Genomic DNA, 24,442 nt, shown 5'->3' with positions numbered 1-24,442 from the left:
AGTCTCCAAAGACACCTTGGGTGCTGGCTTGTCACGCTGCTGGCACCGGCTGCCCGCAGGCAGCTGTGTCGGTACCCTCCTTGTCCCACTGTCCTTTCCTACTCCTCCAGGGCACAGCCCTGAAATCCGCTGATCAAAGGACACTTAGCTAAATAAACACAAGGTGGCATCATTATTGCTGCATGCCATAGCAAAAATAATACAAACATAATCAGTAAGTCATATGCTGTATCCACTAACGGGTCCACCTTAGAGAAAGCGGTTATTTTTCTCTGCTAATTGAAATATTTGAATGCGGGAATGGTAAACATCTTGGTCCAGAGGAGATGGTGAAGATGAACCAAGGGCTGGAGATCCTCTTCTACAAGGACAGGCTGAGAGAGTTGGGGTTGTTCAGCTCAGAGAAGAGAAGGCTTAGAGCAGCTTCCAGTCTTGAAAGGGGCTCCAGGAAAGCTGGGGAGGGGCTCTTGATCAGGGAGGGCAGGGATTGGATGAGGAGGAACAGTTTACAGCTGAAAGTGGGGAAGTGGAGATGAGATCTTAGTAAGAAATGTTCTCCTGTGAGGATGGGGAGGCCTTGGCCCGGGTTGCCCAGAGCAGTGGTGGCTGCCCCATCCCTGGAGGGGTTCAAGGCCAGGTTGGATGGGGCTTGGAGCCCCTGATCCAGTGGGAGGTGTCCCTGCCCATGGAACTGGATGGGCTTTAAGGTCCCTTCCCACCCAAACTACTCCATGGTACTGAAGTTTAAAAATCATCATAGTAGCCCTGACATGAGGTGCAGCTGTGGGGACTTGGAGAATCAGAGGAGTTAAAGAAACAGATACTTTCAGATAAATCATAACTTGCATTTAAAACTTTATTGCTTCTCCCAATTTACCATCCTTGTTTTTCTGCTCACAGACCTCATATTCCTGTCAGCAAGTTAGTGGTTTCTGAATCTTATGATACATACATAAGTAGAAGCTACCAAGTAACAAAAGAAATCATCAGTGAATGTAAAGGCAAAGGTAAGTGAAAGTGGAAAGCAAGACAGGAAAGCTTTCTGGGTGCCAATACTCCTAGTGATCCTTCCCTCTTCAAGGAGATGCATCCCCAAACCCGAATCTCTCATCCACTCTTCCCAGATACATTGGAAACTCCTCTATGTGTCAGAAGTCGGAGTTCAGAGGTGCTCAGCTTATAAGAAAGGTCCATAAACTTAAGTAGCAGAAGTCTTTTAGGTATCATTACCCAATACTTGTTACCTGTTTCTCTAGGGAATAAACAAGCCATTTACATCCAGCTGTTCCCAGCATCAGATGGGGCACCTTCCATCCCCTATCTGAGCTACTCTTTGGGAATATATTCCCCACAAAGACTATAGAACATGTCTTGAAAAACAACATTGAATAAAAAAAGTCTCTAGCTTCTATTTTTCATCTGCAGTATCAGAATAGGATGTTTCTAAGTTCTGGTCATTTCACTAATTCCATTCCACTAATTGTCTCTACATTCTAAACCTTTTATCTTAATAGTTTGCCCCCAAACCTTGATAGCACAGCACGACACCAGTTGTAAAGGATCTTGGAAATGGAAGTCTAAAGCTTATTGCTGTAGAAAACCCACAACTGAAATTCAAGTGTTTGTTTTAATCAGAATTAGTTTGGGTGTAAAAGAAAACTATTTGTTTCACAAGACAGCTGGAATCCCACCAGAATTCTTGTTTTCTTCAGAAAGCTATTTTAAAACTGACAAGCACTGAGTTAAACTTTATCCTGCAAATTGAGAAATGCTCTAAATACGTTAACAAAGCATGTATTTTTCCCTGATATACATGGTTTAGCATGTTATTAAATGTTAAATTGAACTTGTTTTGTACATTTAAAATGTTCTGCTTGATGCTTAGAGAGGGCCTGCGGGAAAGCTGGGGGTGGGCTTTTGATCAGGGAGGGCAGGGAGAGGACAAGGAAGAACAGTTTTCAGCTGAAAGAGGGGAGATTGAGATGAGATCCTAGGAAGAAATGTTTTGCTGTGAGGGTGGGGAGGCCCTGGCCCAGGTTGCCCAGAGCAGGGGTGGCTGCCCCATCCCTGGAGGGGTTCAAGGCCAGCTTGGATGGGGCTTGGAGCCCCTGATCCAGTGGGAGGTGTCTCTGCCTGTGGAACTGGATGGGCTTTAAGGTCCCTTCCAACCCAAACCACTCCATGGTTCTGTGATCTTGAGCACCAGTCCCTATCGCTGGCTTAATCTCCTTCCTCAGCCTGCATTTCTCCCTTTATTTCAGGAAACAACATCCTGATAGTGGCACACGCGTCCTCCCTGGAGGCTTGTACCTGCCAGCTCCAAGGGCTCTCGCCACAGAACTCCAAGGACTTTGTACAGATGGTCCGAAAGGTAATTACCAGCAAGGAGTAAAGCTCACTGGATTTACAAAGAGGAAAGGAATTTGCAATCTGCTTAACCAAGCAGAGGACACGTTGTTCCTCTCGTTTGCTCATTCTGCCCGTTACTGAGTACACCCGTTTCAGAAGTCAGGGGGGTAAAGCAGATTGGTTTAAGAGGCTTAGCTTGACGTGTCACTACTGTAACAGATAGCGTGGGATCAGATGCTCACCTACAAATGGGCTTGCAGTGACTCTATGTTCTGCTGTGCTGCATGCTAGTGCTGTACAGGCTCCCACAGTGCCCTCCAGTGCTGAAAGCATCGCAGATAACAGGGCACTTCTGTACTACACTTCCCCTTCTCATTTCACATGAAAGAGCTTTTCACAGTCAGGGAAAAGACCTGAGAAGTATAATGGGGTTTTCTGCCTTCATTCCTTCACTTCTGCCCTGGCTAAGGAGATGGCATTATCCACTGCCAGCCTTGCAGACACTGTCTGGGATATTCATAGTTGATCTGTGACCTGAGGACACCCGAGCTGCACTAGCACCCACATTTCTCCTCCATAGGCTTTCAGGGTTTGGGACCACATCAGCTAACGGGACACCTTTACTTTGAACTGGCTCTTATTTAAACTACATTACAAGGATACAATCTGCTTTTCCCACTGTTTTTCATGTGCAACAGTGCACAAACTCAGGCTGTCACGCCTGAGTCCTACAATCATCTTTTGAAAATGAGCTTTAGGGAGAAGGAGAGAGAAGACATTGAAATGCTTCAGTAGCATTGAGTGCTGTTAGCAATACTTGAGCCCGTAGGGGAGCTCCCTCCTTGCACATCTCCATCCCTGCTCATTGCCTTTATTTCCATCTCTCTCCACACAGATTCCGTACTTGGGGTTTTGTTCGTGTGAAGAACTGGGAGATACAGGTGTTTGGCAGCTTACGGATCCCCCCATCCTCCCTCTCACACACGGACCAACTGGAGGCTTTAACTGGAGAGAAACCTTACTACAAGAATAGGCAAAGCGACATGAGCAAGGAAAACCCATGGCCTTTCTAAGCGTTGGAGAATGTCTCTTCTTTCTCGTGTTTATTGACAGTGGAAAAATAGTCATCATATGTTCAGTGGATCACACAAAGAGCTGTTCTAGCATATCTCTCAACCAGCCACAGTCATGCAACAATTCTCATACACAACTAGGCCAATACAAAAGGTATTTGAGGGTAAAAATATCAAAATACAGGTTGAAGTTCTTGCACAGCAGGAAGTCTCTATTCAGTCAGTAGCTGGGGTAGATTTTCCCACCTTGAATGGAGCTCTCGTAACACCAGGAACTTTCACTGCCTCTGCACCATGTTAGAAACAACTCACACTGTGTAAAAGCCAAGCATTGAGCATGCTGGGGTTTTTTTTCACTACTCTTTGTGCAAAGCATTAGCAGGCTCACTCAGGACCACGTGTTGACACCCCCTCACTCACAACACCCACATTCTCAGCACCTTCTATAAAGCATTATCACCACCAGCTGGAAACGAGAGCCCAGCATTGCCTCTGCAGGCAGGCATCTGATTATTCCTCTCCTCTATTTCAGCACCTTGTTAGGGGTTGGGTTGGGCACACCGTGGATGCAAAGAGTGGTTGATGCTGATGCTCATGAGAAAAAAGCTCTGAATTTCACCTCTGTTACAGATGAAGTTTACACATCAAAAGGCAGCACTGTCATGAACAAGTCTGGGAGCAGCTTCTTTTAACTGGATATGAAATACGCTTTTTCCAACCAAACCTAAAGGATTTGGAAAGTTAAGCATTGGGTTTTTTTTCTTTTATTTAGTGTACAGACCCAGCCTGAAGTGCTTGCATTTCCAATTCCCTTCAGAAGACCTTGAAAAATCTCTTTTACACTGAGATTTTGTGCTGGTCGTTTACACAGTGGTGGCTCTCTGTCCCTGTGAGCTTTTCTGTCAGCCCTGGTGAGGTTCAGCAGTAAGCAGCTTTCTTCAGGAGGTGATGTTGAAATCAAAAAGATGCTGAAACTTAGCCTTTGCTGCATATTTTGCTTCCTTTTCCTAAGTGCTGTCTGTCATAAAGACAAAGCAAAGCTGAGAAACGGTACACTTAAATTTAGGAGGCACATGCTTTGGCCTATTAAGATGCTACTTATCTGGTAGGGAAAGGGTTATGTTTGGGGAGAAGGGGAAGAAAAGAGTTTCCATCTTTGAAGTCACAAGAAGTGCCCTCTTAATGCAACAGCCTGCGAGATGCCAATACCAGCTGCTTCACAGGAAAATACTAAGTACACCACAGTGGGTAGTTCATAGTGTAAACTGGTTTCAGAGCAGGTTTCTTTTGAATTAATATCATCCTAAACCATCTACCTTGGGTCAAAAAGTTCCTGGAGGCATTTGTGTGGGTCTTGGCAGCACAGGCTCACTTTGAGAAGGTACTTAAAATGTGCTTACAGGAGATGAAAGATATGTAGGCATCCTTCATTCCTGGTTTGGGCCATAAGTGTGAGTATTCCCAGAAATACCATCAAAGGCAAGTTCAGAGGTACCAGGAAAGAAATTCTGACATGCTAGGTACCCCTCTTCTGTCCAGCTTTTCCTCTGCAGAAAGTGTTTGTGTCCTCGTTTGAGATGTTTGTATGGCACGGGAGTTTATATTGGCCAACTTTGACAAAGATTTATTATTCATAAAAAGGTTGAAGTTGATTTCTTATAACCTATCAAAACCTTTGGCAGGACCAGTCTCACCTTCAGCAGTCAGAACAAGTAAGGGGTGATGAACTGCAATCCCTTCTTCTTAAATGAGGCAAAACACTAACTGCGACACAACAGATGTTAAGGGGTTTTAGCTCATATTTGTCCCTGGTTTTTACTGAGCTTGCCAAGGAGAGCACATCAGATACTGTACATACTTTGAGTCGGCACAGAGCTCATCCTGTGCAAAATCATCACGATCCATAACAATAGTCCATTATTTATTCATCTATGTAACACACACAGGCCATTCATAAGTGCATTATTATACCAGGGATGTATACTGAAATGTCAGGGAGATAACTTATGAGATGACAGAAGAGACTGCTCCCATGCAGTTTTGCTGCTGTCACTTTAGTTTTTAACTGTAATTTAAACTATTTTTGGCTGTGTACACATTCTGAAGAGCGTTTCTGGCTTGTTTTCCTCCATGCTAGCTCACTGCAAACTTGCAAAGAGTTTAAAACTAAATAGATGACAATCATACCAAAACTAATTTGGTTATGGACACACATAGTTCTCCAGACTGCTTTTTGTTTCAGCCTACGGGCCAGCAAAATGTAATTTGGGCCAACAAATATCACCTATACGAAACAGTGGAGGCTGCTCAGAACCTTTCGCAGTTAATGAACTGTACAAGGAGTTTATTTAGAAAGAAGCATGAAACAGAGGGAACTAAAACCTGAATGCACAGTTTGAATACTGTACTAGCTGATCTTTGCATATAGTAAGGCATATAGAAGAGTGTTCTGTTTGAGAAGGTAGATGTTAAAATACTCTTCTCAAAAAAAAAAAAGGTATATTTTTGGATGTTTGGGAAAGTATTTTGACAGTTGTAGTCTTATCTCACATTATTTTTTTCAGGTGTCAAGGATCTGAGAAAGAAAAACCTTATTTTCATCTAGCCTTTTGATTTCCCATCGGGTTTTTGTGTTAAGTCTGATGTTGACAAAGGGGGGAAAAAGGGAAAGAAAAATGTTCCTTTTAAATTTTTAATTGAGATGTTAAGAATACAAAACAATTGCTGCTTCCCTTTCACTCTATTGCTGCTCATTTATGTGTATTTAATGTCACTTCAGTGTTCCGTCCCAGAACATTAGACTTGATCTCTCTACAGTGCGTGCAAGTCTTTTCTTTGCCTTCACTGCAAGCTGCATCAAATCCCAACAGTTTAAGTAGGGTTTAGGAGGCAAATAGCAGTTTCTAGATTTTTCCCTCTCTTCCCAATTAAGGAATAAATCCAAAAATCTGCAAAGAATAAGTTGTTCACCCAATATTTTCATACACTGCAACTTTAAGGGTTGGGCTAGAACAATACACAAATCAAAGCGCAGGACTGAATCCCAGCAGAGCAGCAGCTGACAGGATGGCACTCGGCACCACAAGGTCAAACCCAGGGTATCTGACAAACGTCCACTTTGATGAAGAGTTTGTCCTTATCGCTGGATTGTGTCTCCCCCTCTGCTGGAGTGGATGGGAATGGACCCCAAAGCCAAGGCTTAAGCTCTGCCAGGGGATGCCTTTCTAGTTTAGTGCCAGATCTAAAGTTCCATGCATTTCCCTTACATTTAGTGAGGTGACACCTACAGCCAAATATTTAAATCCTCTGAGCAGGGATCCAGGTTCACCACAAGCGTACACTGACATCGTATACTCAAATCAACAGTTTCCTTTACGCAAACTGAGGATCCAGGCCATAACTTCACAAAAAACACCATATTTCCGGTTCCACTCAATCCAAGCAGTTTTAGAAAGAAGTCAGCTGATAGCAGGAGCCTCCTCTCCTCTGGTGTTACCTCCTAGTTTCAACAATATTATGAAAGTGATAATTTACATAACCAAATAAGTGATTATTTACAGGAATTTTGCAGAAATTCTCTTTTAGCAAAGGCAACGCAAGCAGCAATTCTGCAAAACAGAGGGTAGAAGGGATGCTAGGGCTCTATTTCCCAGCGTATTCTTTGGTATTGACAGCCCCTATTCCCCAGGTAGCAGTCTCAGGGTCATCTTTGCGTGCTAAGTGCAGCTCTTGGGTTAAAAGAGAACGGGGAGGGCATTGTGTCCAGTACTGCGACAAACTCGGTCTCTCCGCTTCACTCCTCTACGCTGCACTGGATGGGAGGGATTGTAAACCGTTCCCTCTGGGTCGTGCAGATCCTTACAATGACCTGATCCAGAGGAAACCGAGAGGAAGGTTCCTCACGATTTCCTCAGCTTTCAGTCCCCACCAACACCAACCTCATGAGGAATTTAGAGAACCCATATCTGCACAGTCAAGCCTTTCCAGTCCTGCTCTAAGCAACACATGCAGAAGTAAGATGAGACGTAGTGTCTGATTATATTCATGCTCATTTCAAGAAGAGGGACACTAGACAGGCGAGTTAGGCTGTAGTCAACTAACCCTCATGTAAAACCAGAGCTGGAAATGAGTTTGCAATGCTTCACAACACAAAATGTATTGAAATTCCATAAGAAAACTATTCTTTAGAGAGGGAGCCTTAATAGGTCTGGGGGGTTTGCTGTTATTTGTTTAAGAAACCGAGCCTAGGGGATATTATTTGAACTTTAAAAATATGTGTAAAATGCTGGTGGTAGCAGACACGCTTAAAATGCTGAATGAATGCAAAACCAATTCCACAGCACGGTTGGCTGCGTGCATTCTAAATCGCTAGTTACTTCTCACCACTTCCTCTACTCTTCATTCCCTGGGGAACATTCATCACCCCTCCACACCACCCAACAGAAAATACACAGCCAGTCCCTTCCGATTACTTCCCATTACAACATATTTTCTGAAGACCCTCTCTGTGGACATCTCTTAAAACTTGATGTTATCAATGGATACTTTTTGTTTTTCTCATTTTAAACCTGTTGTTTCATTCTGTTTCTTATGTTTTTTTAGTGTGAGTGGATTGTATTTATTTGAGAAAAATGTTTGCTGTTAAAAAAAAACCACCAATAACTGTATTGCCAAAAATAGCTGTAATTACCTGTGACATCTGTATTTTTTTATTTTGGGGGGGATGGGTCGGTTGGTTGTTTTTAATCTCAGTTTTGAGTGCTAACAACTGTTAAAACAACCACTGCAATTTAATTTGCTTATTACATTAAATGGATTTCTTAGAAGTCAGACAAAAAAATGTCTCCTGGATGATTTAATAAAGATGCCACGCACCCACACCTTCTTGCCCTTCTTATTTAAACCTTCCTCTCAATCTCACTAAAAGACAGATCTTGAGGGGGTCCGAGTGTTGCTGGGGTGCACCTGAGTGGTACTTTCAGTGACTCCAGAGAGATACAAGTAGGAAAAACGCTTGTACTGGGCACACACCTAGAGCACAGCTGTGTCGGAACATTGAAACAAAAGGGAGTCAGGCTTGTTTCATGGTCTGGATTGAAACACTGCCCTCATCACATCCAATTTTGGGATGCCCACCCAGATGGGGTGTAACCCTTGGACGCATCAAGGAGGAAGGGGAACCTGAGCTACATTTTTCTTCCCTCTGCTGAAGATGAAGTTCATTTATTTGACAGCAGATGGCACAAAACCATCTCAAGTCTGGTTTTCCTGCTGCCCAGGAATGGAGTTTCCTCCAGGTTTTAGCCAGACTTATTTTACTGTCAATTAGATGTGTGGAACTGGAAGCACAACTTCTAAACCAAAGCAATGCTTACCTTTACAAGACCTACTTCTTTCTTGGTCTGGATTTTTTATTGCAGTAGTAGTTTTAGCAGCCAGTGAGACTACTTGCAAACCAACAATCTACATGGAACATCATGACCCGCACCTCTGTTTTCCAATAAAACTGATGATGCTACATCTATCATTAAAACTAATAGCTTTTATCAATCTAATATACACTAACAGAATGGTGCACTGCCTTGTACTTGAAACTTTAATGGCAACAGGTTCTAATAAATTACAACCAAAATATATTATGTATTTATAATTAACCATTTTGTCCTGTTCACTCAAGCCAATGTCCTGCAAATGCACATGGTTTTTAAACCACACTCCTTATCTTATTAAAATCAGCTCACTTTGACAGTAGTACTCATTTGCAATAAATGTTGGGCAGTGGCAGAGAACTGCCAGAATAGGATCCTCCAAAGCTGTTTCAGAAATCACATCACAAAAAGAGGCTTTGCTACGACAGGCTTGGATAAATCTTGTGATGTCACTGGAAATCACTCACCCACGAGACACAAACACCTTCACACTGCCCCAGACTGTTCCTGAAATAGTCAGACCTGCAAGGGGACACAGGAAACCCAGGTTCTGCCACCAGCCCTCTGGGATCTCCTTGATTTAGTCATCCCTCTGCCACGTCCTTCAGTGCTCAGCGAACCTTTCACAACCACCTCACCAATACTCTTCACTCCCTGGAGAGCCACAAACCGCAACAGCAAATTACCTTTCTCTCAGCCAGGAGCCCTGCAAGCAGAGAAACACAAACCACCCGTGCACACAGCAGCACAAGATGCAGAGTGGCATAAGGCTATTTTTCCAGAGATTTGAACCACAGAGGTGGGTTTTCAAGCAGCTTTGCCAATTACTGCACTATAACAGTGTTCGTAAAATGTAAAATCATAGCGGTCAGAAAAAAACTCCAAGATCAAGTCTAACCATCAGCCCAACCCCACCGTGCCTACTAAACCACGTCCTGAAGTGCCACATCTACACAGTTTTTGAACAGCTCCAGGGATGGGGAGCCCACGACTGCCCTGGGCAGTTCAGTGCTTCACCACTCTTTTGGTAAAGAAATCTTTTCTAATATTCAATCTAAACCTCCCCTGGCACAACCTGAGGCCATTTCCTCTCATTCTATCACTTGTTACTTAAGAGAAGAGACCAACAACGACCTCACTACAACCTCCTTCCAGGGAGTTGTAGAGCGATGAGGTCTCCCCTCAGCTGCCTCTTCACTGCCTTCCTGGGTGCCACCTCACCTTAGGGAATCAAATCCTGCACACGGTGCACCTATAGCATCCCTGCAGCAGGGATCCCTGGTAGAATTACCCCAGGTCCATGCTTCTCTCAACCTTTACCTGCTCCCCCCAACATACATCTCTCCCCTCCTCCCCAACAAGGATGCTGAGCAAGATCGAGCTGGAGGAGGTGTGAGGTGGAGTGCCCCTAGTCCTGCCGCCCACCCGTTTCATTTTAGGGACCCGTGAGATCACTAATTTCTCAGCAGTCACCAGCACATTGGAAACGGGAGATGAGGAGAGAAGCGAGCGGAACAGCATCAAGAAGGAAAGGAGGCAGAGAACCCAGCAGCGATGAAGTCATGGTAAATCAGCTCCCCCCAAGCTGAAAAGGGACCTGATACACAGCAGCCCCAGCAGAGAGAGAGGAAGTCAGCACAGACTGCCTGCACCACCACAACATGACTTTCACCGGGGTGCTACACGTCGCAGCTCTGCTCCTGATGCAAGGTAAGCAATACGCATCGCATTACACCATCTCCCCTTTGCAAGCAATCCAGCTTGGAGAACCCCATTTCCAGAGCTTTAGCGCACCACATGCAAGGCAGCTTTGCTGCTCTTGTTTTCTTGTTGACAATGCTGTTTTCTCACACAACTTCCAAAGCATGCTGGTGCTGAATACCAGCTGCCTCCTAAATCCAGTATAAATAAGACCATTTCAACTCCTAGCACATGGCAGCATGCTCGAGATGGTCAAGCGTTAGGATATCAAAAGCTTCTTCCTTAAATTTGCTAGCAGATCACTGCTTATTTTTCACAGTGTGGATATCTGTGAGCACCTTTATGCATACATTGTGTGAAAAATGGCTAATATAAGAAGTCAGAGTAAATTTGAAAGCTCCTGCAAAGTACTTAAAAAATAAAACGTTCTTTAAATGTTCAATCTCCTTACTCTTGCAAGAGGATGTAGCTTATGCCTCATTTGCTAATCTCCTCTCTTTCATACACAGGCAAGTGTATGAGGTTCATATTTGGCCCCTTCAAGCAGGGAAAGACTTAAATTTTAAGGAAATAAGCCAGACAATTTCCAGTTCAGAGTTCTTGCAGGCTTCACTCCTGACCTTTGCAGGAGGAATGTTTGCATGACCCTGCTTCTAGACAAAGTAATAGTCCCTCTCCCTTCTTAACAACTGCTGGAGCAGAAACCACAGCAGCTGACAATACTGCTGGTAATACTCTTGCATGCAATGGAATTGCTAACACAGGCCACATCAAATCTCAGTGTCTAAACAGCAACAATCCATTCCGTAATAACATATACTTAAGGGCATATAGCCTGGAGAAGAGGAGGCTGAGGGGAGATGGCATTGCTCTCTACAACTACCTAAAAGGAGGTTGCAGAGAGGTGGGTGTTGCTTTCTTCTCCCAAGTGACAGGTGACAGGACAAGAGGGAATGGCCTCAAGCTGTGTCAGGGGAAGTTTAGATTGGACATTAGGAAAAACTTCTTCACAGAAAGAATTATGAAGCACTGGAACGGCTGCCCAGGGAGGTGGTTGAGTCCCCATTCCTGGAGGTGTTTAAAACGCAGGCAGATGAGGTGCTTGAGGACATGATTTAGTAGTAGACAGGTACAGTTGGAGCTGATGATCTCTAAGGTCTCTTCCAACCTAACAATTCTATGATTCTACTTGGGATATTTTATCATTGATTGCATTTAACAGAAGCCAAACCTTAAGCGAGCTCTTGGTTATATCAGAGCTGAAGAGCAGGTTTGCAGCACCCTTTAGACTTGCTCCAAATTGGCAGTATTCACACTGTTCGTGTCCAGCTCCCCTTCCCTCAGTACTGCCACAGGGTCCTGTATGATGAATTTGTGCTGTAGACAACCGCAAGCTGCTCTGGGCTGTCAAAATTAACTCAGACTGCCACTTGCAGGTCTGCAGCCAGAGGTCCAAAATAACTCATTAAACAGGATGTCTCGATAAGCTACAGTTTTAAAGATAACTCTGAAATGATATATTGAGTGCAGGTCACCACAACAAGTTCTCCAAGCTAAAATAAGAGCCAACAGCAGCATAAGCCATTCTGATCAGCCGCATCCCACAACTTCTAGCAAGAAATTGTTGCCCTGTCTTGCCAGGAAGGTGGATACATCACTGTACCAGATGCAGACTAATTTTACCAGGTAGTTGAGGCATCTGGGACCCCCACAGTACAACTCCTGTCCTCTGTAGCTGGCAGGGCGCATCTCCCACGCCCCAGTGACTGTACTGTGGTGGGCTACAGTGGCTTGAAGACCACAGCCACATCAAACTGTCCCTCTACAAGGAACAAATTTGACCTGTGAGTCATGGCCTGAATAAAGTCATGACCTCTCATGGAAATTACATACATGCTTTGTTCTGGGGGCTGGTTTTGTTCTGTTTTAGAAAAGCAAGCAACAGGCCCAGCTTTTTTTGTTCAGTCGTGCTGGTCTCCCCTCAAGAGGTGCAACTTGAAAGACCCCACAGTGCTGTTAGCAACAGGAAACCAGCACTATGAGAAAGAGCCAAAGGGCCCCATGGAAAACCACAGACAAGGCTCTCTCTGCAACCTTCACAACATTCACCTCCTCACTCCTTTCATGAGTGGAACCCATGCAAGGAGGTTTCCCTTTTGCTATCGCTCCTCAGCAAGTGACCCTCATGTGGCATTGGCCCCAGAAAAGCAACTGAGACATAAACCCTAGGAAACACAGGCAGAACAACAAGGAAATACAAGCCAAAGGCACTGATAATCTATCTAATGACCGTGATTTATTTATATCAGTACAATCACATTTACAAGTTTCCTACTCTAGAAAAACCTTTACACCCCTGAAAAAAGGAAAGTTGACACAGTACCCTGAGTGATGCACTGTCTCTTTACTTCTTGTCACATTTTAATACTTTTTTTCGCCCTCCTCATCTCTGGCAGGGGATTTTCCGGGAGCTGGCAGTGAAACCATAACCCTAAAGGAAGGAGAGGACCTAAACCTCCGCTGCACCCTGAGCAGTGACAACAGTTCTGCCCTGCAGTGGTTAAACCCTCATGGGTTTGCAATTTTTCTGAACACCCAGCGGGGTAAGTGTGAAAACCAAGTGCAGAACTTTCCACGTGGGGCTGGAGGGTCACTAGAAGTGGGCTTTCCTGGCTCCCACCCATGGCCAGTTTGACTCACCAGCTACCCAAGCTCTCGGGATGGTTTCACATTCAGCCCCTCTGTGGCAGGAAGTTGATGAAATGGAACCCTCCCTCCCCAAGAGTGGTCTGGCACTAGAGCTTTTAGCAATAAACTGTAGTTACCACTAGCACCAAGAGATTAGCACAAAAACCCTCTCTTGCCTCACAAAAGACTCGGGAGTGGATGTGTCTGAAAGCCCTGGGTACTCTTCTGCTCATCAGGGAATTTGCTGTAGTACATCAAGAGGAAATTTTTAGAAAACAAGCAGTGATTACTAATATGGGCTGAGAAAGCCGAAGTTACAGTAATTGTGTTCCCTTCTACTCCCTACACCTCGTGTCTCTCTGTCCATCCCTCTCCTCTTGTTGCTCCAAATTCAACAGCTCTGCAAGCTGAGGACCACCTTAGCCTTCCCCATTTGTGCAGTCCGCATCCCTGCTCGTTAAACCATTTAGGCTTTAATGATAGTGATGGCTGGGATTTATCCAGATGACAGTGGGTACCCAGCTCCCATTGGAACTCCCCAGGAACTGAAAGTCCTCTTCTGTTAGCCTGGGAATCCCAACCCCCAGGTCTTGCCACCTGCATCAAACCAGTTGACTCATATTTCCTGCAAGTATTGCCAATATTTCTAAATATAAACTTTCACGGGTAACTGTTGCTCCTGTTTACTCAGTTACAAGAGCAAGTGGGATGAGTGTTCATCAGCAATTTTAAACGACTCATTCATGTAGATATTAGGAACTGTTTCCTGGCAAATCCAAGATCCAAAGTTCAATCCCCTCAGCAAAACACACAGGAACCATTAGATTCTAATGGGATCCAAAATACCTCAGTGCTGAGTCACCAGAAGCCAATAAATACAGGAATCTGGGGCATTGCAACCCACCCCATACTGCTTTGATATCCAAGCTTCAAAAACCACAGTAGGCTATGGCAAGGGTTCCTCTCTCCTCTTGTAGTCTGTTAGTCTGATCACGCACCCAAGAACTGCAAGACCTAAGAGGAAATCACTTCTCCACCAGTTACATCTATTGTTTGCACGTATGTATGTTCTCTGTATTTTAAACCATAAAAGCTGATGAGAGCAGGAAGAATCTCTCAATTTATTCAATTTCTCTATGGCATCTCCACCTTTTAATGGGTCTAGCCCTTCTGATGCTTTAAGTTTTGCTGAGTTGACACAGCAATTTAATAAGGTTAGGGAAAGAACACATCACTGGTATTGACAGGAGCAGACTCTAACCTAAGTGAACAAAAAAAGAACCCAAGGGAATGATAGGAAAATGTGCCAGGGGATGGTTAGGTTGGACATTAGGAGAAGGTTCTTCCCCCAGAGGGTGGTGGAGCCCTGGAACTGCTCCCCAGGGAAGCAGTCACAGCACCAAGCCTGACAATATTCCAGAAGCATTTGGCCAACACCCTCAACCCCACAGTGTGAATGTTGGGGTGTCCTGTGCAAGGACAGGAGTTGGACTCGATGATCCTTGTGGGTTCCTTCCAACTCAGGACATTCTACGATTCTATGAAAACAGCACCCGTCTAAAATTGCCTGAGGATTAACCTGTAGTATCAACATCCCGTGATCATCCTTCAGTAAGACACATAACACCCAAAAGGGCTAGAGTTGGCAAAGCATCTGATAAGTCAGAGGTACTGAGTGTTTTTCTTTCGCAATACATAAAAAGACAGTCCTACTTTAGAGAGGAACCAAACATTAGTGCATATGGGCATTTTCAGTTTTTATTCTGAATCGCCACTGGGAATCTCTGTCACGTTGCTTCTCCAGAAAACCACTTGGTGAATCAGTTCCCTCTGGTATAGCTAAAAATATGACAGGCTAGATACAAGTCTTGCATCATGGCGATTTCAAAATCTTTTAATATTTAACCGCTTCCATAAATTATAGTACTGCTGTGATTTTTCTCTCAGCTCTGTATTTTACAAGATCTCAGCTAAAAAAAGAATCAGAACTAAAAAGACACTTTGGCGAGGCCTTTTTATCCCTAATGACTGATACACAGACCCAGTTTCAGTTCAATTTAAGGGCAGAAAGTTAGACTTTATGTGCTGCAATTGTGGGAGAACTCCATGTGACTTGCTTTCCTGACCCCAAGGACTCCCATGGGTCACGCAGCAGGAGGAATGAAGCAGAGACTGGAAAGCCTAGAGAGAAATAGGACTGCATAGCAGAGAACAGATAGCCTAGGAGACCACCTCAATAACATCAAAGTAATTAGACAAGAATAGGAGAAGCAATCCAGCCAATTAGTAAGTAGTTAATAAAGAGGTGCATGCTGACCACAGCATTCATTTATACATCACAAAACACACCCAAAGTTGGGGAAGTGATTTTGTCAAGGTCACATAAAGGCCTGGGGAACGGGGAAGGGAAAAGTCTTCAATTCACACATCTGTGCTCTACATTCAAAGGTCATGCTACATTTCTGACTACACATCCTCACACCCCAATGTTGGCTTATATTTAAAGAACTCAAATTCCTGTAATACCTGGGACCATGGGAATAACACACCCTAAACACAAAAGTGAGAGAAACTGTGATATTTGCCCTGCCGGCAGCACATGCACCCCCTTCTTCAGTTCACTGCTGCCTCTGTACGAGAGCAGCACCAAGAATGCTTCAGGCTAGTACTGCTCCCTTACATCAAGTGCTGATGAATTAAAAATATGCAATAAAGAATACTACCTTTGGTCACTACAGCTTTGATTATCAGTCTTCTTCTTATGTATCAACATGCATAGCACACTGGGTTTTATTTTCCTTACAGCTTTAAGGGATCAGAGGTACAAACTCATCCGGTATTCAAAGACTGAATTATCCATCCAACTGTCTAATGTCACAGTACACGATGAAGGCGTATATAAATGCTTCTACTACAGCATCCCCTTCAAAAGCAAGAACAAGACTGTTGAGGTATTAGGTAAGTTCCTTCACTTTCTTTGCTCCTGAAGAGCAGAACAACAAAGCCCGCTCCTCAACTCCAGACCTGCATTTTCACATGCAATTGTATGGTGCTTAACTCAAGATAAACCTGGTCCTAGCCCAGGCCTCCCGATAATGCTTTGCATGCAGCCATTCGAAAAACCGAGTAGAAAGGTGTACTATAACTGATTCCAAATCCTTCTGCTGCAGCTGCACCTTCTAATCCAGTACTGGAAGTATCCCGAGATGCAGAAAGAAGCATTATTCTGTCTTGCTACACCCATGGATGTAAACCACAGCCCCAGATTACCTGGCTGTTGGACAATGGCATAGAGCTCCCTGGTAAGTGTCAAAGGATCTGGAATAGTTTACTAACAATTTCTTCTCAACAGTTCTGGGGATGTTTAAAAATACTGGAGGGTGAAACAGCTTCCAAAACACATCAGCAGTGACTACCACACATCTACCACTCTTCGAGTACAACTTGAAGAAAAGCCTGCACTAAATTCCAGTGTTTGTGCATGGGAGAGGGCTCATCTGCTTTGCTCACATCTAGTGCAGAACAAACACCAGCTGGCACCAAAATTTCAACAGCCTAGAGTGAAATTCCACTGAATTAGGTACCCAAAACCCTGGACGCACGATTTTCAAAGCCCCGGTACAAAGTCAGTTAACAAATCTGTTCTATTTCCACCTCGTAACCAGTAGCTGGAGCAGCTCACACCCCACAGCCCTTCTCTCCCATCAACCTGCTCAGAACCAGAAAGCTTCCTGACAGAAGGGACAGGAGAGCTCAGAAATCACAGCCCACACCACCCTGGGAGGTTCTCCCCATGGAAATGTCTGCATGAATCTGGGTGGACACACACAAGGAGTAACAGAGTCACCACGCAGCTCAATTTACCTTGCGTACCGTATAAATAACTGCTTTGAAAGCCATGTTCTAATAATAACTACATTGTTATCTTTAACTGTAGCACAGTGGAGAGGAAATGCACATCTCTACCAAAGTGTGAGGAAAATACCAGTAGATGCAAATGTATTTTCTTTTGCATATTAACAAGCTCTTATTTGTATCATCAAGCAACATACTCAAAGCTTAGCCTGTAATCTTCATCTCTCCTTCTCCCAAGACAGCTTTCTTAACTAAGAGTTCTAGCAGTTGTATTCTGGCCTGAATACAGCTAAAAACCAAGACTAAAGAAAAAAATACCAGCTGCCAGATACATAGGCATTAATGCAACTGTATGAAGTCCTGTCCTTAAAGCAACTGCATTCAGGGGAAGTAGTATAGCTGGTAAGCAATCCACAGGAAAGCCAGGGCAGAGAGCAATCTGCGACCTCACCTGGAGTCCTGCGCCCAGTTCTGGAGTCCTCAGCACAGGAAGGACATGGAGCTGTTGGAGTGAGTCGAAAGGAGGCCACAGAGATGATCTGAGGACTGGAGCATTTCCCATACAAGGGCAGCCTGAGAGAGTTGGAATTGTTCAGCCTGGAGAAGGTTCTGGGGACACCTTAGAGCAGCTTCCAGTACTGAAAGGGGCTCCAGGAAAGCTGGGGAGGGGCTTTTAATTAGGGAGGGCAGGGATAGGATGAGGCGAAATGCTTTTGAGCTGAAAGAGGGGAGATTGAGATGAGATCTTAGGAATAAGGGTGGTGAGGCACAGGTAGGGGTTGCTCAGGGAAGTTGTGTTTTGTCCCATCCCTGGAGGTGTTCAAGGCCAGATTGGATGGGGCTGGGAGCAACCTCATCCAGTAGGAGGTGCCACTGCCCATGGCAGGGTGCTTGGAACTGGACGGGCTTTAGGGTTCCTTCCAGGCCATCCCATTCAATGATTTTATGATTCTAAGATTAGGACACAAATTCAGTGTCCTTGGATGACCACACAGCAGAATGAGAACCTTTTTAGATCTCTGTGGCGCTGCAGAAGAGCAGCTCCTTGCCTTAGTGGGCCAGGCATGGCTGTGGCACACAGCAAAATCATTTATTCTCTTCAGTAAGGACTAAAAGTGGGTGTTCAGCCATTCCATGGCAGTCCAGGAGGAGAATTTTCCCCCACACATCATAAAACAGAGCAGAGGCTTTGGGTTGAGCACAGGAGGTGCAGTGAGGTCTGCACTTAAAGAGGAAGAAAATGTGACCTTGCTGCCTTTGGGCTCCCATGTAATTCATTTACACAATGAACCACTTGTGCACTGTAATCATGTGCTGCTTTAGCTCAGCCAAGTAATGCAGATTGCACCTGGAAGGTTCTTCATTAAATTGCTCTTGACTAAAAAGCACTTAAATGTTTTCTTCCAATGGGTGTACAGGTGACACTAAGCACAAGTTAGAAGCCGATGGAAAGAAATGGACCACAACCAGCACACTGACAGTCCTCGCTTATGGGCCCAACTCAACAGCCAGCTGTATCGTTCGCCACCAGGCACTAAGAGAAGAGAAGCTGATGGCATCTTTCCGGTTTGAGGACCTCCCTAGGATGGGTACTGCAGGCTCCTTCAGCAGAGCCTATCCCATTTTACTTCTCTGAAGAAGTGAAGGTTATGCAGACACACGCAAAGCTGAATCCCTCAGTCTACTGCCCCATGTGTGGAATTGATTTTTAAATGAGAGAGCTACCAGGGGCAAAAGAAGAACTCCAAACTAAGATCAGGGGGCTTTTTTCTGCTTCTAAACTACCTTAAAATTCATTAAACATTAAGCCACAGCAGCCCAGGTTGGTCAGTTCCCCAGTTCTAGCTGCTGCTAGAATTCAGGTGATGTTTGTCCTAAAGCTTTAAAGATAATTCCAAGTGTGAACTTCCCATGTCTTAACCACATTAAACACATCCACCTGGAAAGCCAGCAGGGAGTAAATGTTGTAAATTAACACTGAAGCTGCTTGTCTAATATTCAGGGTAGAGTTTGCCTTCTGCTCATCTGCTCATCCTTAGGATAGATCCAATTATTTTCACCTTTCTGAGACTGCCTGAGTTAACAAGTGCTTATAAAGTGCTCTGGCAGTTGTGCTGTTGGTGGGTTTTTCAGTGACATATACAAATCCTCAACCAGCTGTCCTAAAGGTAGATACACATCTCAGCCCAAGCAATCCAATGCTTGTCCTCTTCTCAATTAATGCACAAGTCAGATAAACACAGCATCTATCACAGAATATATTGTACAGTGCCTTTACCTAGAGCTGAAGCATGTGCAAAAGCATGGAGGGACGTTTTGCTCAGGCTTCAGAACCGCCTTGTTCTTTTTCCCCAGTGACCACAACGGAGTCAGATCCGAACAGCAGCACAGCCTCTGCTCCAGCCTACCCACAGCATCCTGGTAAGGGTTTCGTTTCCTTTTATTTCCTTATTTCATAGCATTAAATAAATCCAGAGGACAGGGAAGCTGAAGGTGGGAGTGTAGGTCTGTCAGTCTAACCACAAATCAGATCAAGGACACAACCCGCCTGGAGTATGGAGCACACCAGGGCAGGTTTATTTTTTCATGGATCAGTTCAAGCTGATCAAGCCATTTTCTGACTGGGGGGGAGTTCCTCTAGGATCTGAACAACCCACCATCCTTTCTGCACTACCAAAGGATCCAGCAGCTACCAGCTCAGAGTCAACACCAACCCAGCAAAACCTCCATCCCAATGTCACATCTGCTGGTAAGAAAATATCTTATGAATGTGAAGTTTTGGTAGGCACAGCACGCATTATCCGTTTAGGTTTACAAATCAATGTGAATTATACAAGGATGTGTTTTCTGTGCACACAAGAAAGTCAGAACTCACCTCTCTGTGCAGGTTCCAAAGTAACATCAGCTGCAGCAGGAAAGGAAGAACCAGCCGGTTCGACGAGTTATCTTGTCCCCAATGGTATGACCTTAGATCATCAGACACAGCGTGGCGGTAGCAAAGGATGGGGATTCTCACACTGGGCTACTGCACCGCCGTGAGCTACAAAGACAGTAAAAAAGTAGTCAAGGATATGAATATATATTAAAAAAAACCTGCTTAAAGGAAAAGCATGCATGCTCATTCCCATATTTGCAACCAAGCAAAGCAAAGTGATGGAAAAAGCCCCAAAATGAACAGAATCAAAGCTTAGTTTTGCTTTAATTTGGCTCTAAATGGGAACCATTGAGTTCAGCAATGTGTCAGAGACTGAGGATTTTCTGCTTGATTAAAATAAAATACTGTGTGAAAGCAGTGAGCACAGAGCTTGAAGTCAAAGGCTCCAGAAGTCCCTTCCTGACACAGAATCAGACGCCTTGGGCTTCAAAACTGCTGGGAAAATAAGGATTTTTTAAGCATCCCTTTGCCATTCAGAGAAATACTGTTCTTTTTTTCCACTCCTCCAGGGACTGAAGCAGCATTTAGTGGCAACATCACACAAGAGGAACTTCCCAGGACAGAAGCCCCATCACCAAGTGAAAATGTAACCGTGATTTCCATCACCACCTTCGGTATGAACTTATGGGTACTTTTCAGTGACAGTTTAGAAACGTGCAAGGAGCTTTCTCACACCAAGCTGGTTCTCTCTGACCACGTAATGACAATTATGTGGGTAAATGCCTGCAATCTTGAGGAGAGACCATAGAAACTCAACCTTTTTTAGCATTTAGGAAAAAAAAAAAAACTAGACTGTAATGTTTGTTGTGCCACAGCAGAAGTCTAATGATTTTTTTCTTGTTGATATTAGTAGAAAAAATTTCACCTTGTGTCCTAATATTAAGCCAAATAAGGTGAATTCTGCATTCCCGCTGTGTTCATCTGGCCTGGTCCAGGGTGTATCATGCTTGTCTTGATTACCAGAGACTCACTGGAACCCGTTTGACAACACAAACACACATCTGCTTCTTTTACAGGGCAGGATCTGAAATCTAAAGGCATCAAAGAGAAGGAGACCAAGCTCCTGCTGCCTATGTTGGTGGCTGCTCTGATATTTGTGCTGCTCATCATTGTCCTGCTTTTCATGAGGAAACTGAAAAAAGCTCATGGAGTGTGGAAGAGAGGTGGGTGATAGCCTTGTCCATACAATGGCTGATGCTGCTTTATTCAGATGGCCAGAGAGCTGAGGAGCCTGTTAAGCACAGACAAGACACAGCTCCTCCAGCCACCAATTAAGTCGCATAGATTGTGACTTGCAAACAACTATGGAAGAGTCCCTAGAGCCAACAGCCTTGGGCCAAGCTGCAGCTAGCACGAAAAGCCACTTGTTGTCTTAAGCATCTAAGATCAGGATGATTGAACCCCCATTTTATTACCAGTCTCTCAGTATTCTTATGGCAGAGAGCGAGGAAAAATCTCAGCAGCTTAACTACGTCTGTTTTCTGCACAGAAAATGATGTTTCAGAGCAGACACTGGAGAGTTACAAATCCAAATCGAATGAAGACAGTTCGGGCCATGAGAAGAATGGACACGGTAAAATGCTTTAAGCAACATAAAATAATTCCTATTAGAGCATTGCTACTGACCACAGCGAGAGCAGGTTGCAGTCATAGAATCATAGAATTGTTTGGGTTGGAAGGGACCTTAAAGATCATACAGTTCCAACACCCCTGCCCTAGTCAGGGACACCTCCCACTGGATCAGGGGCTCCAAGCCCCATCCAACCTGGCCTTGAACACCTCCAGGGATGGAGCAGCCACAGCTTCCCTGGGCAACCTGTTCCAAGGCCTCCTCCCTGTCATAGCGAAGAAATTTTTCCTTATGTCCAGCCTAAACCTGCCCCTCTCCAGTTTATAGCCATTGCCCCTAGTCCTATCACCACAAGCCTTTGTAAACAGTCCCTCCCCAGCTTTCCTGTATGCCCCGTTCAGATACAGTCAATCTTATTTTACGGAGGTATCTGCAAATTGCTCATTTTAAACCTGAATATTCTAAACCCAAACCTTCCATACCTGGACGTTTAGCACAGATATCATTGCTTCAGCAAGAGGGATGCAGAACCATACAAAATGAAAATCACAGCTTTTGCTTTGATGGGTTAGACTGGATAATCACAACAGCTTTACCTGGTTTCTAAATATAACCTATTGAAACATTATTAAAAGCAATATGCGTAATGGCAAAACGACTATGATTAAACTGTCCTGAATACCTCTTTTCTGATTTCACCAGCAACAATACATCAGTGCTTCATCAGTCTTGTCCTCAGCCAGATGCAGGTCTGTCTTCCTCCTCAGCTGGAGTATTTCTGCTTCTAATTTTGACTTTTGTTGAAAACAAGGCAGCTTTCAGGCAGTGAATAAGCCCAGATGGCAAAAAATATGCCAGCATCTTTCAGCGTGAGTTTATTGCAGCACCTAAAATGCATAAAAAGAGAAAAAGGCTCATAGTTAGTGTCAAAATATTTTCAAACATTTCCTTCTTTTTCAAATATCTTAAAATACAAAATATTTAACCCATGCAGTCCCCCTCCCTTTACAAAATCAGTAATCAATGTGTGTTTATCTTTCAGTTGTCAGTCCAAAGCCCAATGCACAGTATGTAACTGAAGGGTATGTGGAAAGAACGCAGAAGAATCCAAGCCAGAAAATCACTGCAATAAGTGAGAATATCTTTCAGTGTGGGAAGGAAACAGATGTATAGTGATGGCAAACCTGGACAGTGTGCAGAAACACCGCTGTTTCCTGATGTTCATATTAGAACGCTCAGATATCAATACGACTTCAAGGAGCAGAAGAACAAACCACTACCCTTGATCCAAAAGCCAGTTTGGACTGCTTTTCTTTAAGTGAGACAGGAATGGGACCCGTGCTCCTGGAAAACAGTTAGCAATGAACACTGATTTACCTGTAATCTTTGGAGGATTCAGTTAACCACTGCTGGAAACAGAGCTCATCAGTCCCATCTCAGGTGCAATCAGCAATTAGCGAACATGTAATTAGCCCCAAGGACCACCAAATCATAGAATCACAGAATCACCAGGTTGGAAGAGACCCACCGGATCATCGAGTCCAACCATTCCTATCAACCACAAAACCATGTCCCTCAGCACCTTGTCCACCCGTCCCTTAAACCCCTCCAGGGAAGGTGACTCAACCCCCTCCCTGGGCAGCCTCTGCCAGTGCCCAATGACCCTTTCTGTGAAAAAATTTTTCCTAATGTTCAGCCTGAACCTTCCCTGGCGGAGCTTGAGGCCATTCCCTCTCGTCCTGTCCCCTGTCACTTGGGAGAAGATGATGGTTTGTGGATTGGAAGGGACTTTAAAGCCCATCCAGTTCCACCCCTGCCATGGGCAGGGACACCTCCCACTAGATCAGGGGCTCCAAGCCCCATCCAACCTGGCCTTGAACCCCTCCAGGGATGGGGCAGCCACCCCTGCTCTGGGCAACCTGGGCCAGGGCCTCCCCAGCCTCATAATGAAGAAATTCCTCCTTATGTCTAGTCTAAATCTGCCCTTCTCCAGTTTATCCCCATTCCACCCCATCCTATCACCACAAGGCTTTGTAAACAGCCCCTCCCCAGCTTTCTTGTAGCCCCTTCAGGTACTGGAAGGTCGCTCTAAGGTCTCCTCAGAGCCTTCTCTTCTCCAGGCTGAACCACCCCAACTCTCTCAGGATTGCAGAACCATTTGGGTGGAAAAGACCTCTTCGGTCATCGAGTCCAACCGTACCCGTCTTTTAAACACCCCCAAGGGTGGTGACCCAACCACATTGCTGGGAATGCTGGGATGGGGCTAGGATGCTCCGCGTGGACTCCCCAAATCCAGGGACAAAGCCACTTTCCTCCCAGCGGGCAAGCTAGGAGAATCGCCAGGACTTTCCATCCGCAAAGCCCTGCCAGGCCACCACCTGGAAGCTTTGCTGGTGCAAAAAAACCCCAAAACCTAAAACAGAATTGTCAAATTAAAGGAAATTTAAGGAAATTTATGTAACAACAGCAAGCTGCCTGATTTTTCCTCATGAGAGATTCTTATTCCGCACAATAAGTAAGGAAAATGTTGATAATTCGGCTTTGAATCCCCAATTTAAACGCCAATAATCCCATCCTGGGGGTGAGAAGAGGCTTTTGCACAGCCCGGGCGCTCCCACGCACCCACGGCGCGGAGGGGGGGGCCGGGTTAGCTCCCCCCGCCGCCCTCGCTCTTGCCCTTGCCCTCGCCCTGCCCGGCCGCTACCACGCTCCCCAAGTGGGGGGGGAACAAGGTAAGCTCCCCCTGCCGCCATCTCCCTTGCGCTCGCCCAGCCCAGGCGCTCGCCTTCGCCCAGCCTGGGCGCTACCACGCTCTGCGCGGAAGCGGGGGGGAGAAGGGATG

General features: G+C 44.9%; 2 protein-coding genes across 4 annotated transcripts in view; both read left to right on the top strand.

Annotated features, from left to right (window-relative positions):
• UBASH3B (ubiquitin associated and SH3 domain containing B) overlaps positions 1-8,294 on the top strand; it is an 80,743-nt gene extending 72,449 nt beyond the window's left edge. Inside the window, exons 12-14 of the mRNA XM_069876512.1 lie at positions 901-1,007; positions 2,262-2,371; positions 3,245-8,294. Coding sequence (XP_069732613.1) covers positions 901-1,007; positions 2,262-2,371; positions 3,245-3,382 — 355 coding nt within the window. The 3' untranslated portion in view covers positions 3,383-8,294. The remainder of the gene's footprint in view (positions 1-900; positions 1,008-2,261; positions 2,372-3,244) is intronic.
• Positions 8,295-10,455: 2,161 nt separating this feature from the next.
• CRTAM (cytotoxic and regulatory T cell molecule) lies at positions 10,456-24,032 on the top strand. 3 transcript variants are annotated; one of them, XM_069876522.1, is made up of 13 exons: positions 10,456-10,561; positions 13,009-13,155; positions 16,046-16,198; positions 16,411-16,542; positions 18,514-18,684; positions 19,451-19,516; positions 19,737-19,844; positions 19,983-20,054; positions 20,540-20,644; positions 21,047-21,193; positions 21,520-21,603; positions 22,643-22,732; positions 23,721-24,032. In XM_069876522.1, the coding sequence occupies exons 1-13, from the start codon at positions 10,513-10,515 to the stop codon at positions 23,723-23,725; spliced, it is 1,329 nt and encodes a 442-aa protein (XP_069732623.1). In that variant the 5' UTR covers positions 10,456-10,512; the 3' UTR covers positions 23,726-24,032. The 3 variants fall into 3 exon arrangements, with proteins under 3 accessions (XP_069732623.1, XP_069732622.1, XP_069732625.1); XM_069876521.1 differs by lacking the exon at positions 23,721-24,032 and having other exon boundaries at positions 22,643-23,046; XM_069876524.1 differs by lacking the exons at positions 18,514-18,684; positions 23,721-24,032 and having other exon boundaries at positions 22,643-23,046.
• Positions 24,033-24,442: the final 410 nt, after the last annotated feature.

This window comes from Phaenicophaeus curvirostris, chromosome 25 (assembly GCF_032191515.1).
Source record: "Phaenicophaeus curvirostris isolate KB17595 chromosome 25, BPBGC_Pcur_1.0, whole genome shotgun sequence".
Taxonomy (NCBI): domain Eukaryota; kingdom Metazoa; phylum Chordata; class Aves; order Cuculiformes; family Cuculidae; genus Phaenicophaeus; species Phaenicophaeus curvirostris.
The sequence above is the reverse complement of the archived record's forward strand: the minus strand, read 5'-3'. Positions and strand labels throughout refer to the sequence as shown.

Bases quoted from the DNA above. Each gene is read 5' to 3' on its own strand.
- CRTAM (XM_069876521.1), top strand. From the start codon at position 10,513: ATGACTTTCACCGGGGTGCTACACGTCGCAGCTCTGCTCCTGATGCAA. The intron at 13,156-16,045 runs GTAAGTGTGAAA...TTTTCCTTACAG, and splicing joins TTTTCTGAACACCCAGCGGG to CTTTAAGGGATCAGAGGTAC. The intron at 16,543-18,513 runs GTAAGTGTCAAA...ATGGGTGTACAG, and splicing joins CAATGGCATAGAGCTCCCTG to GTGACACTAAGCACAAGTTA.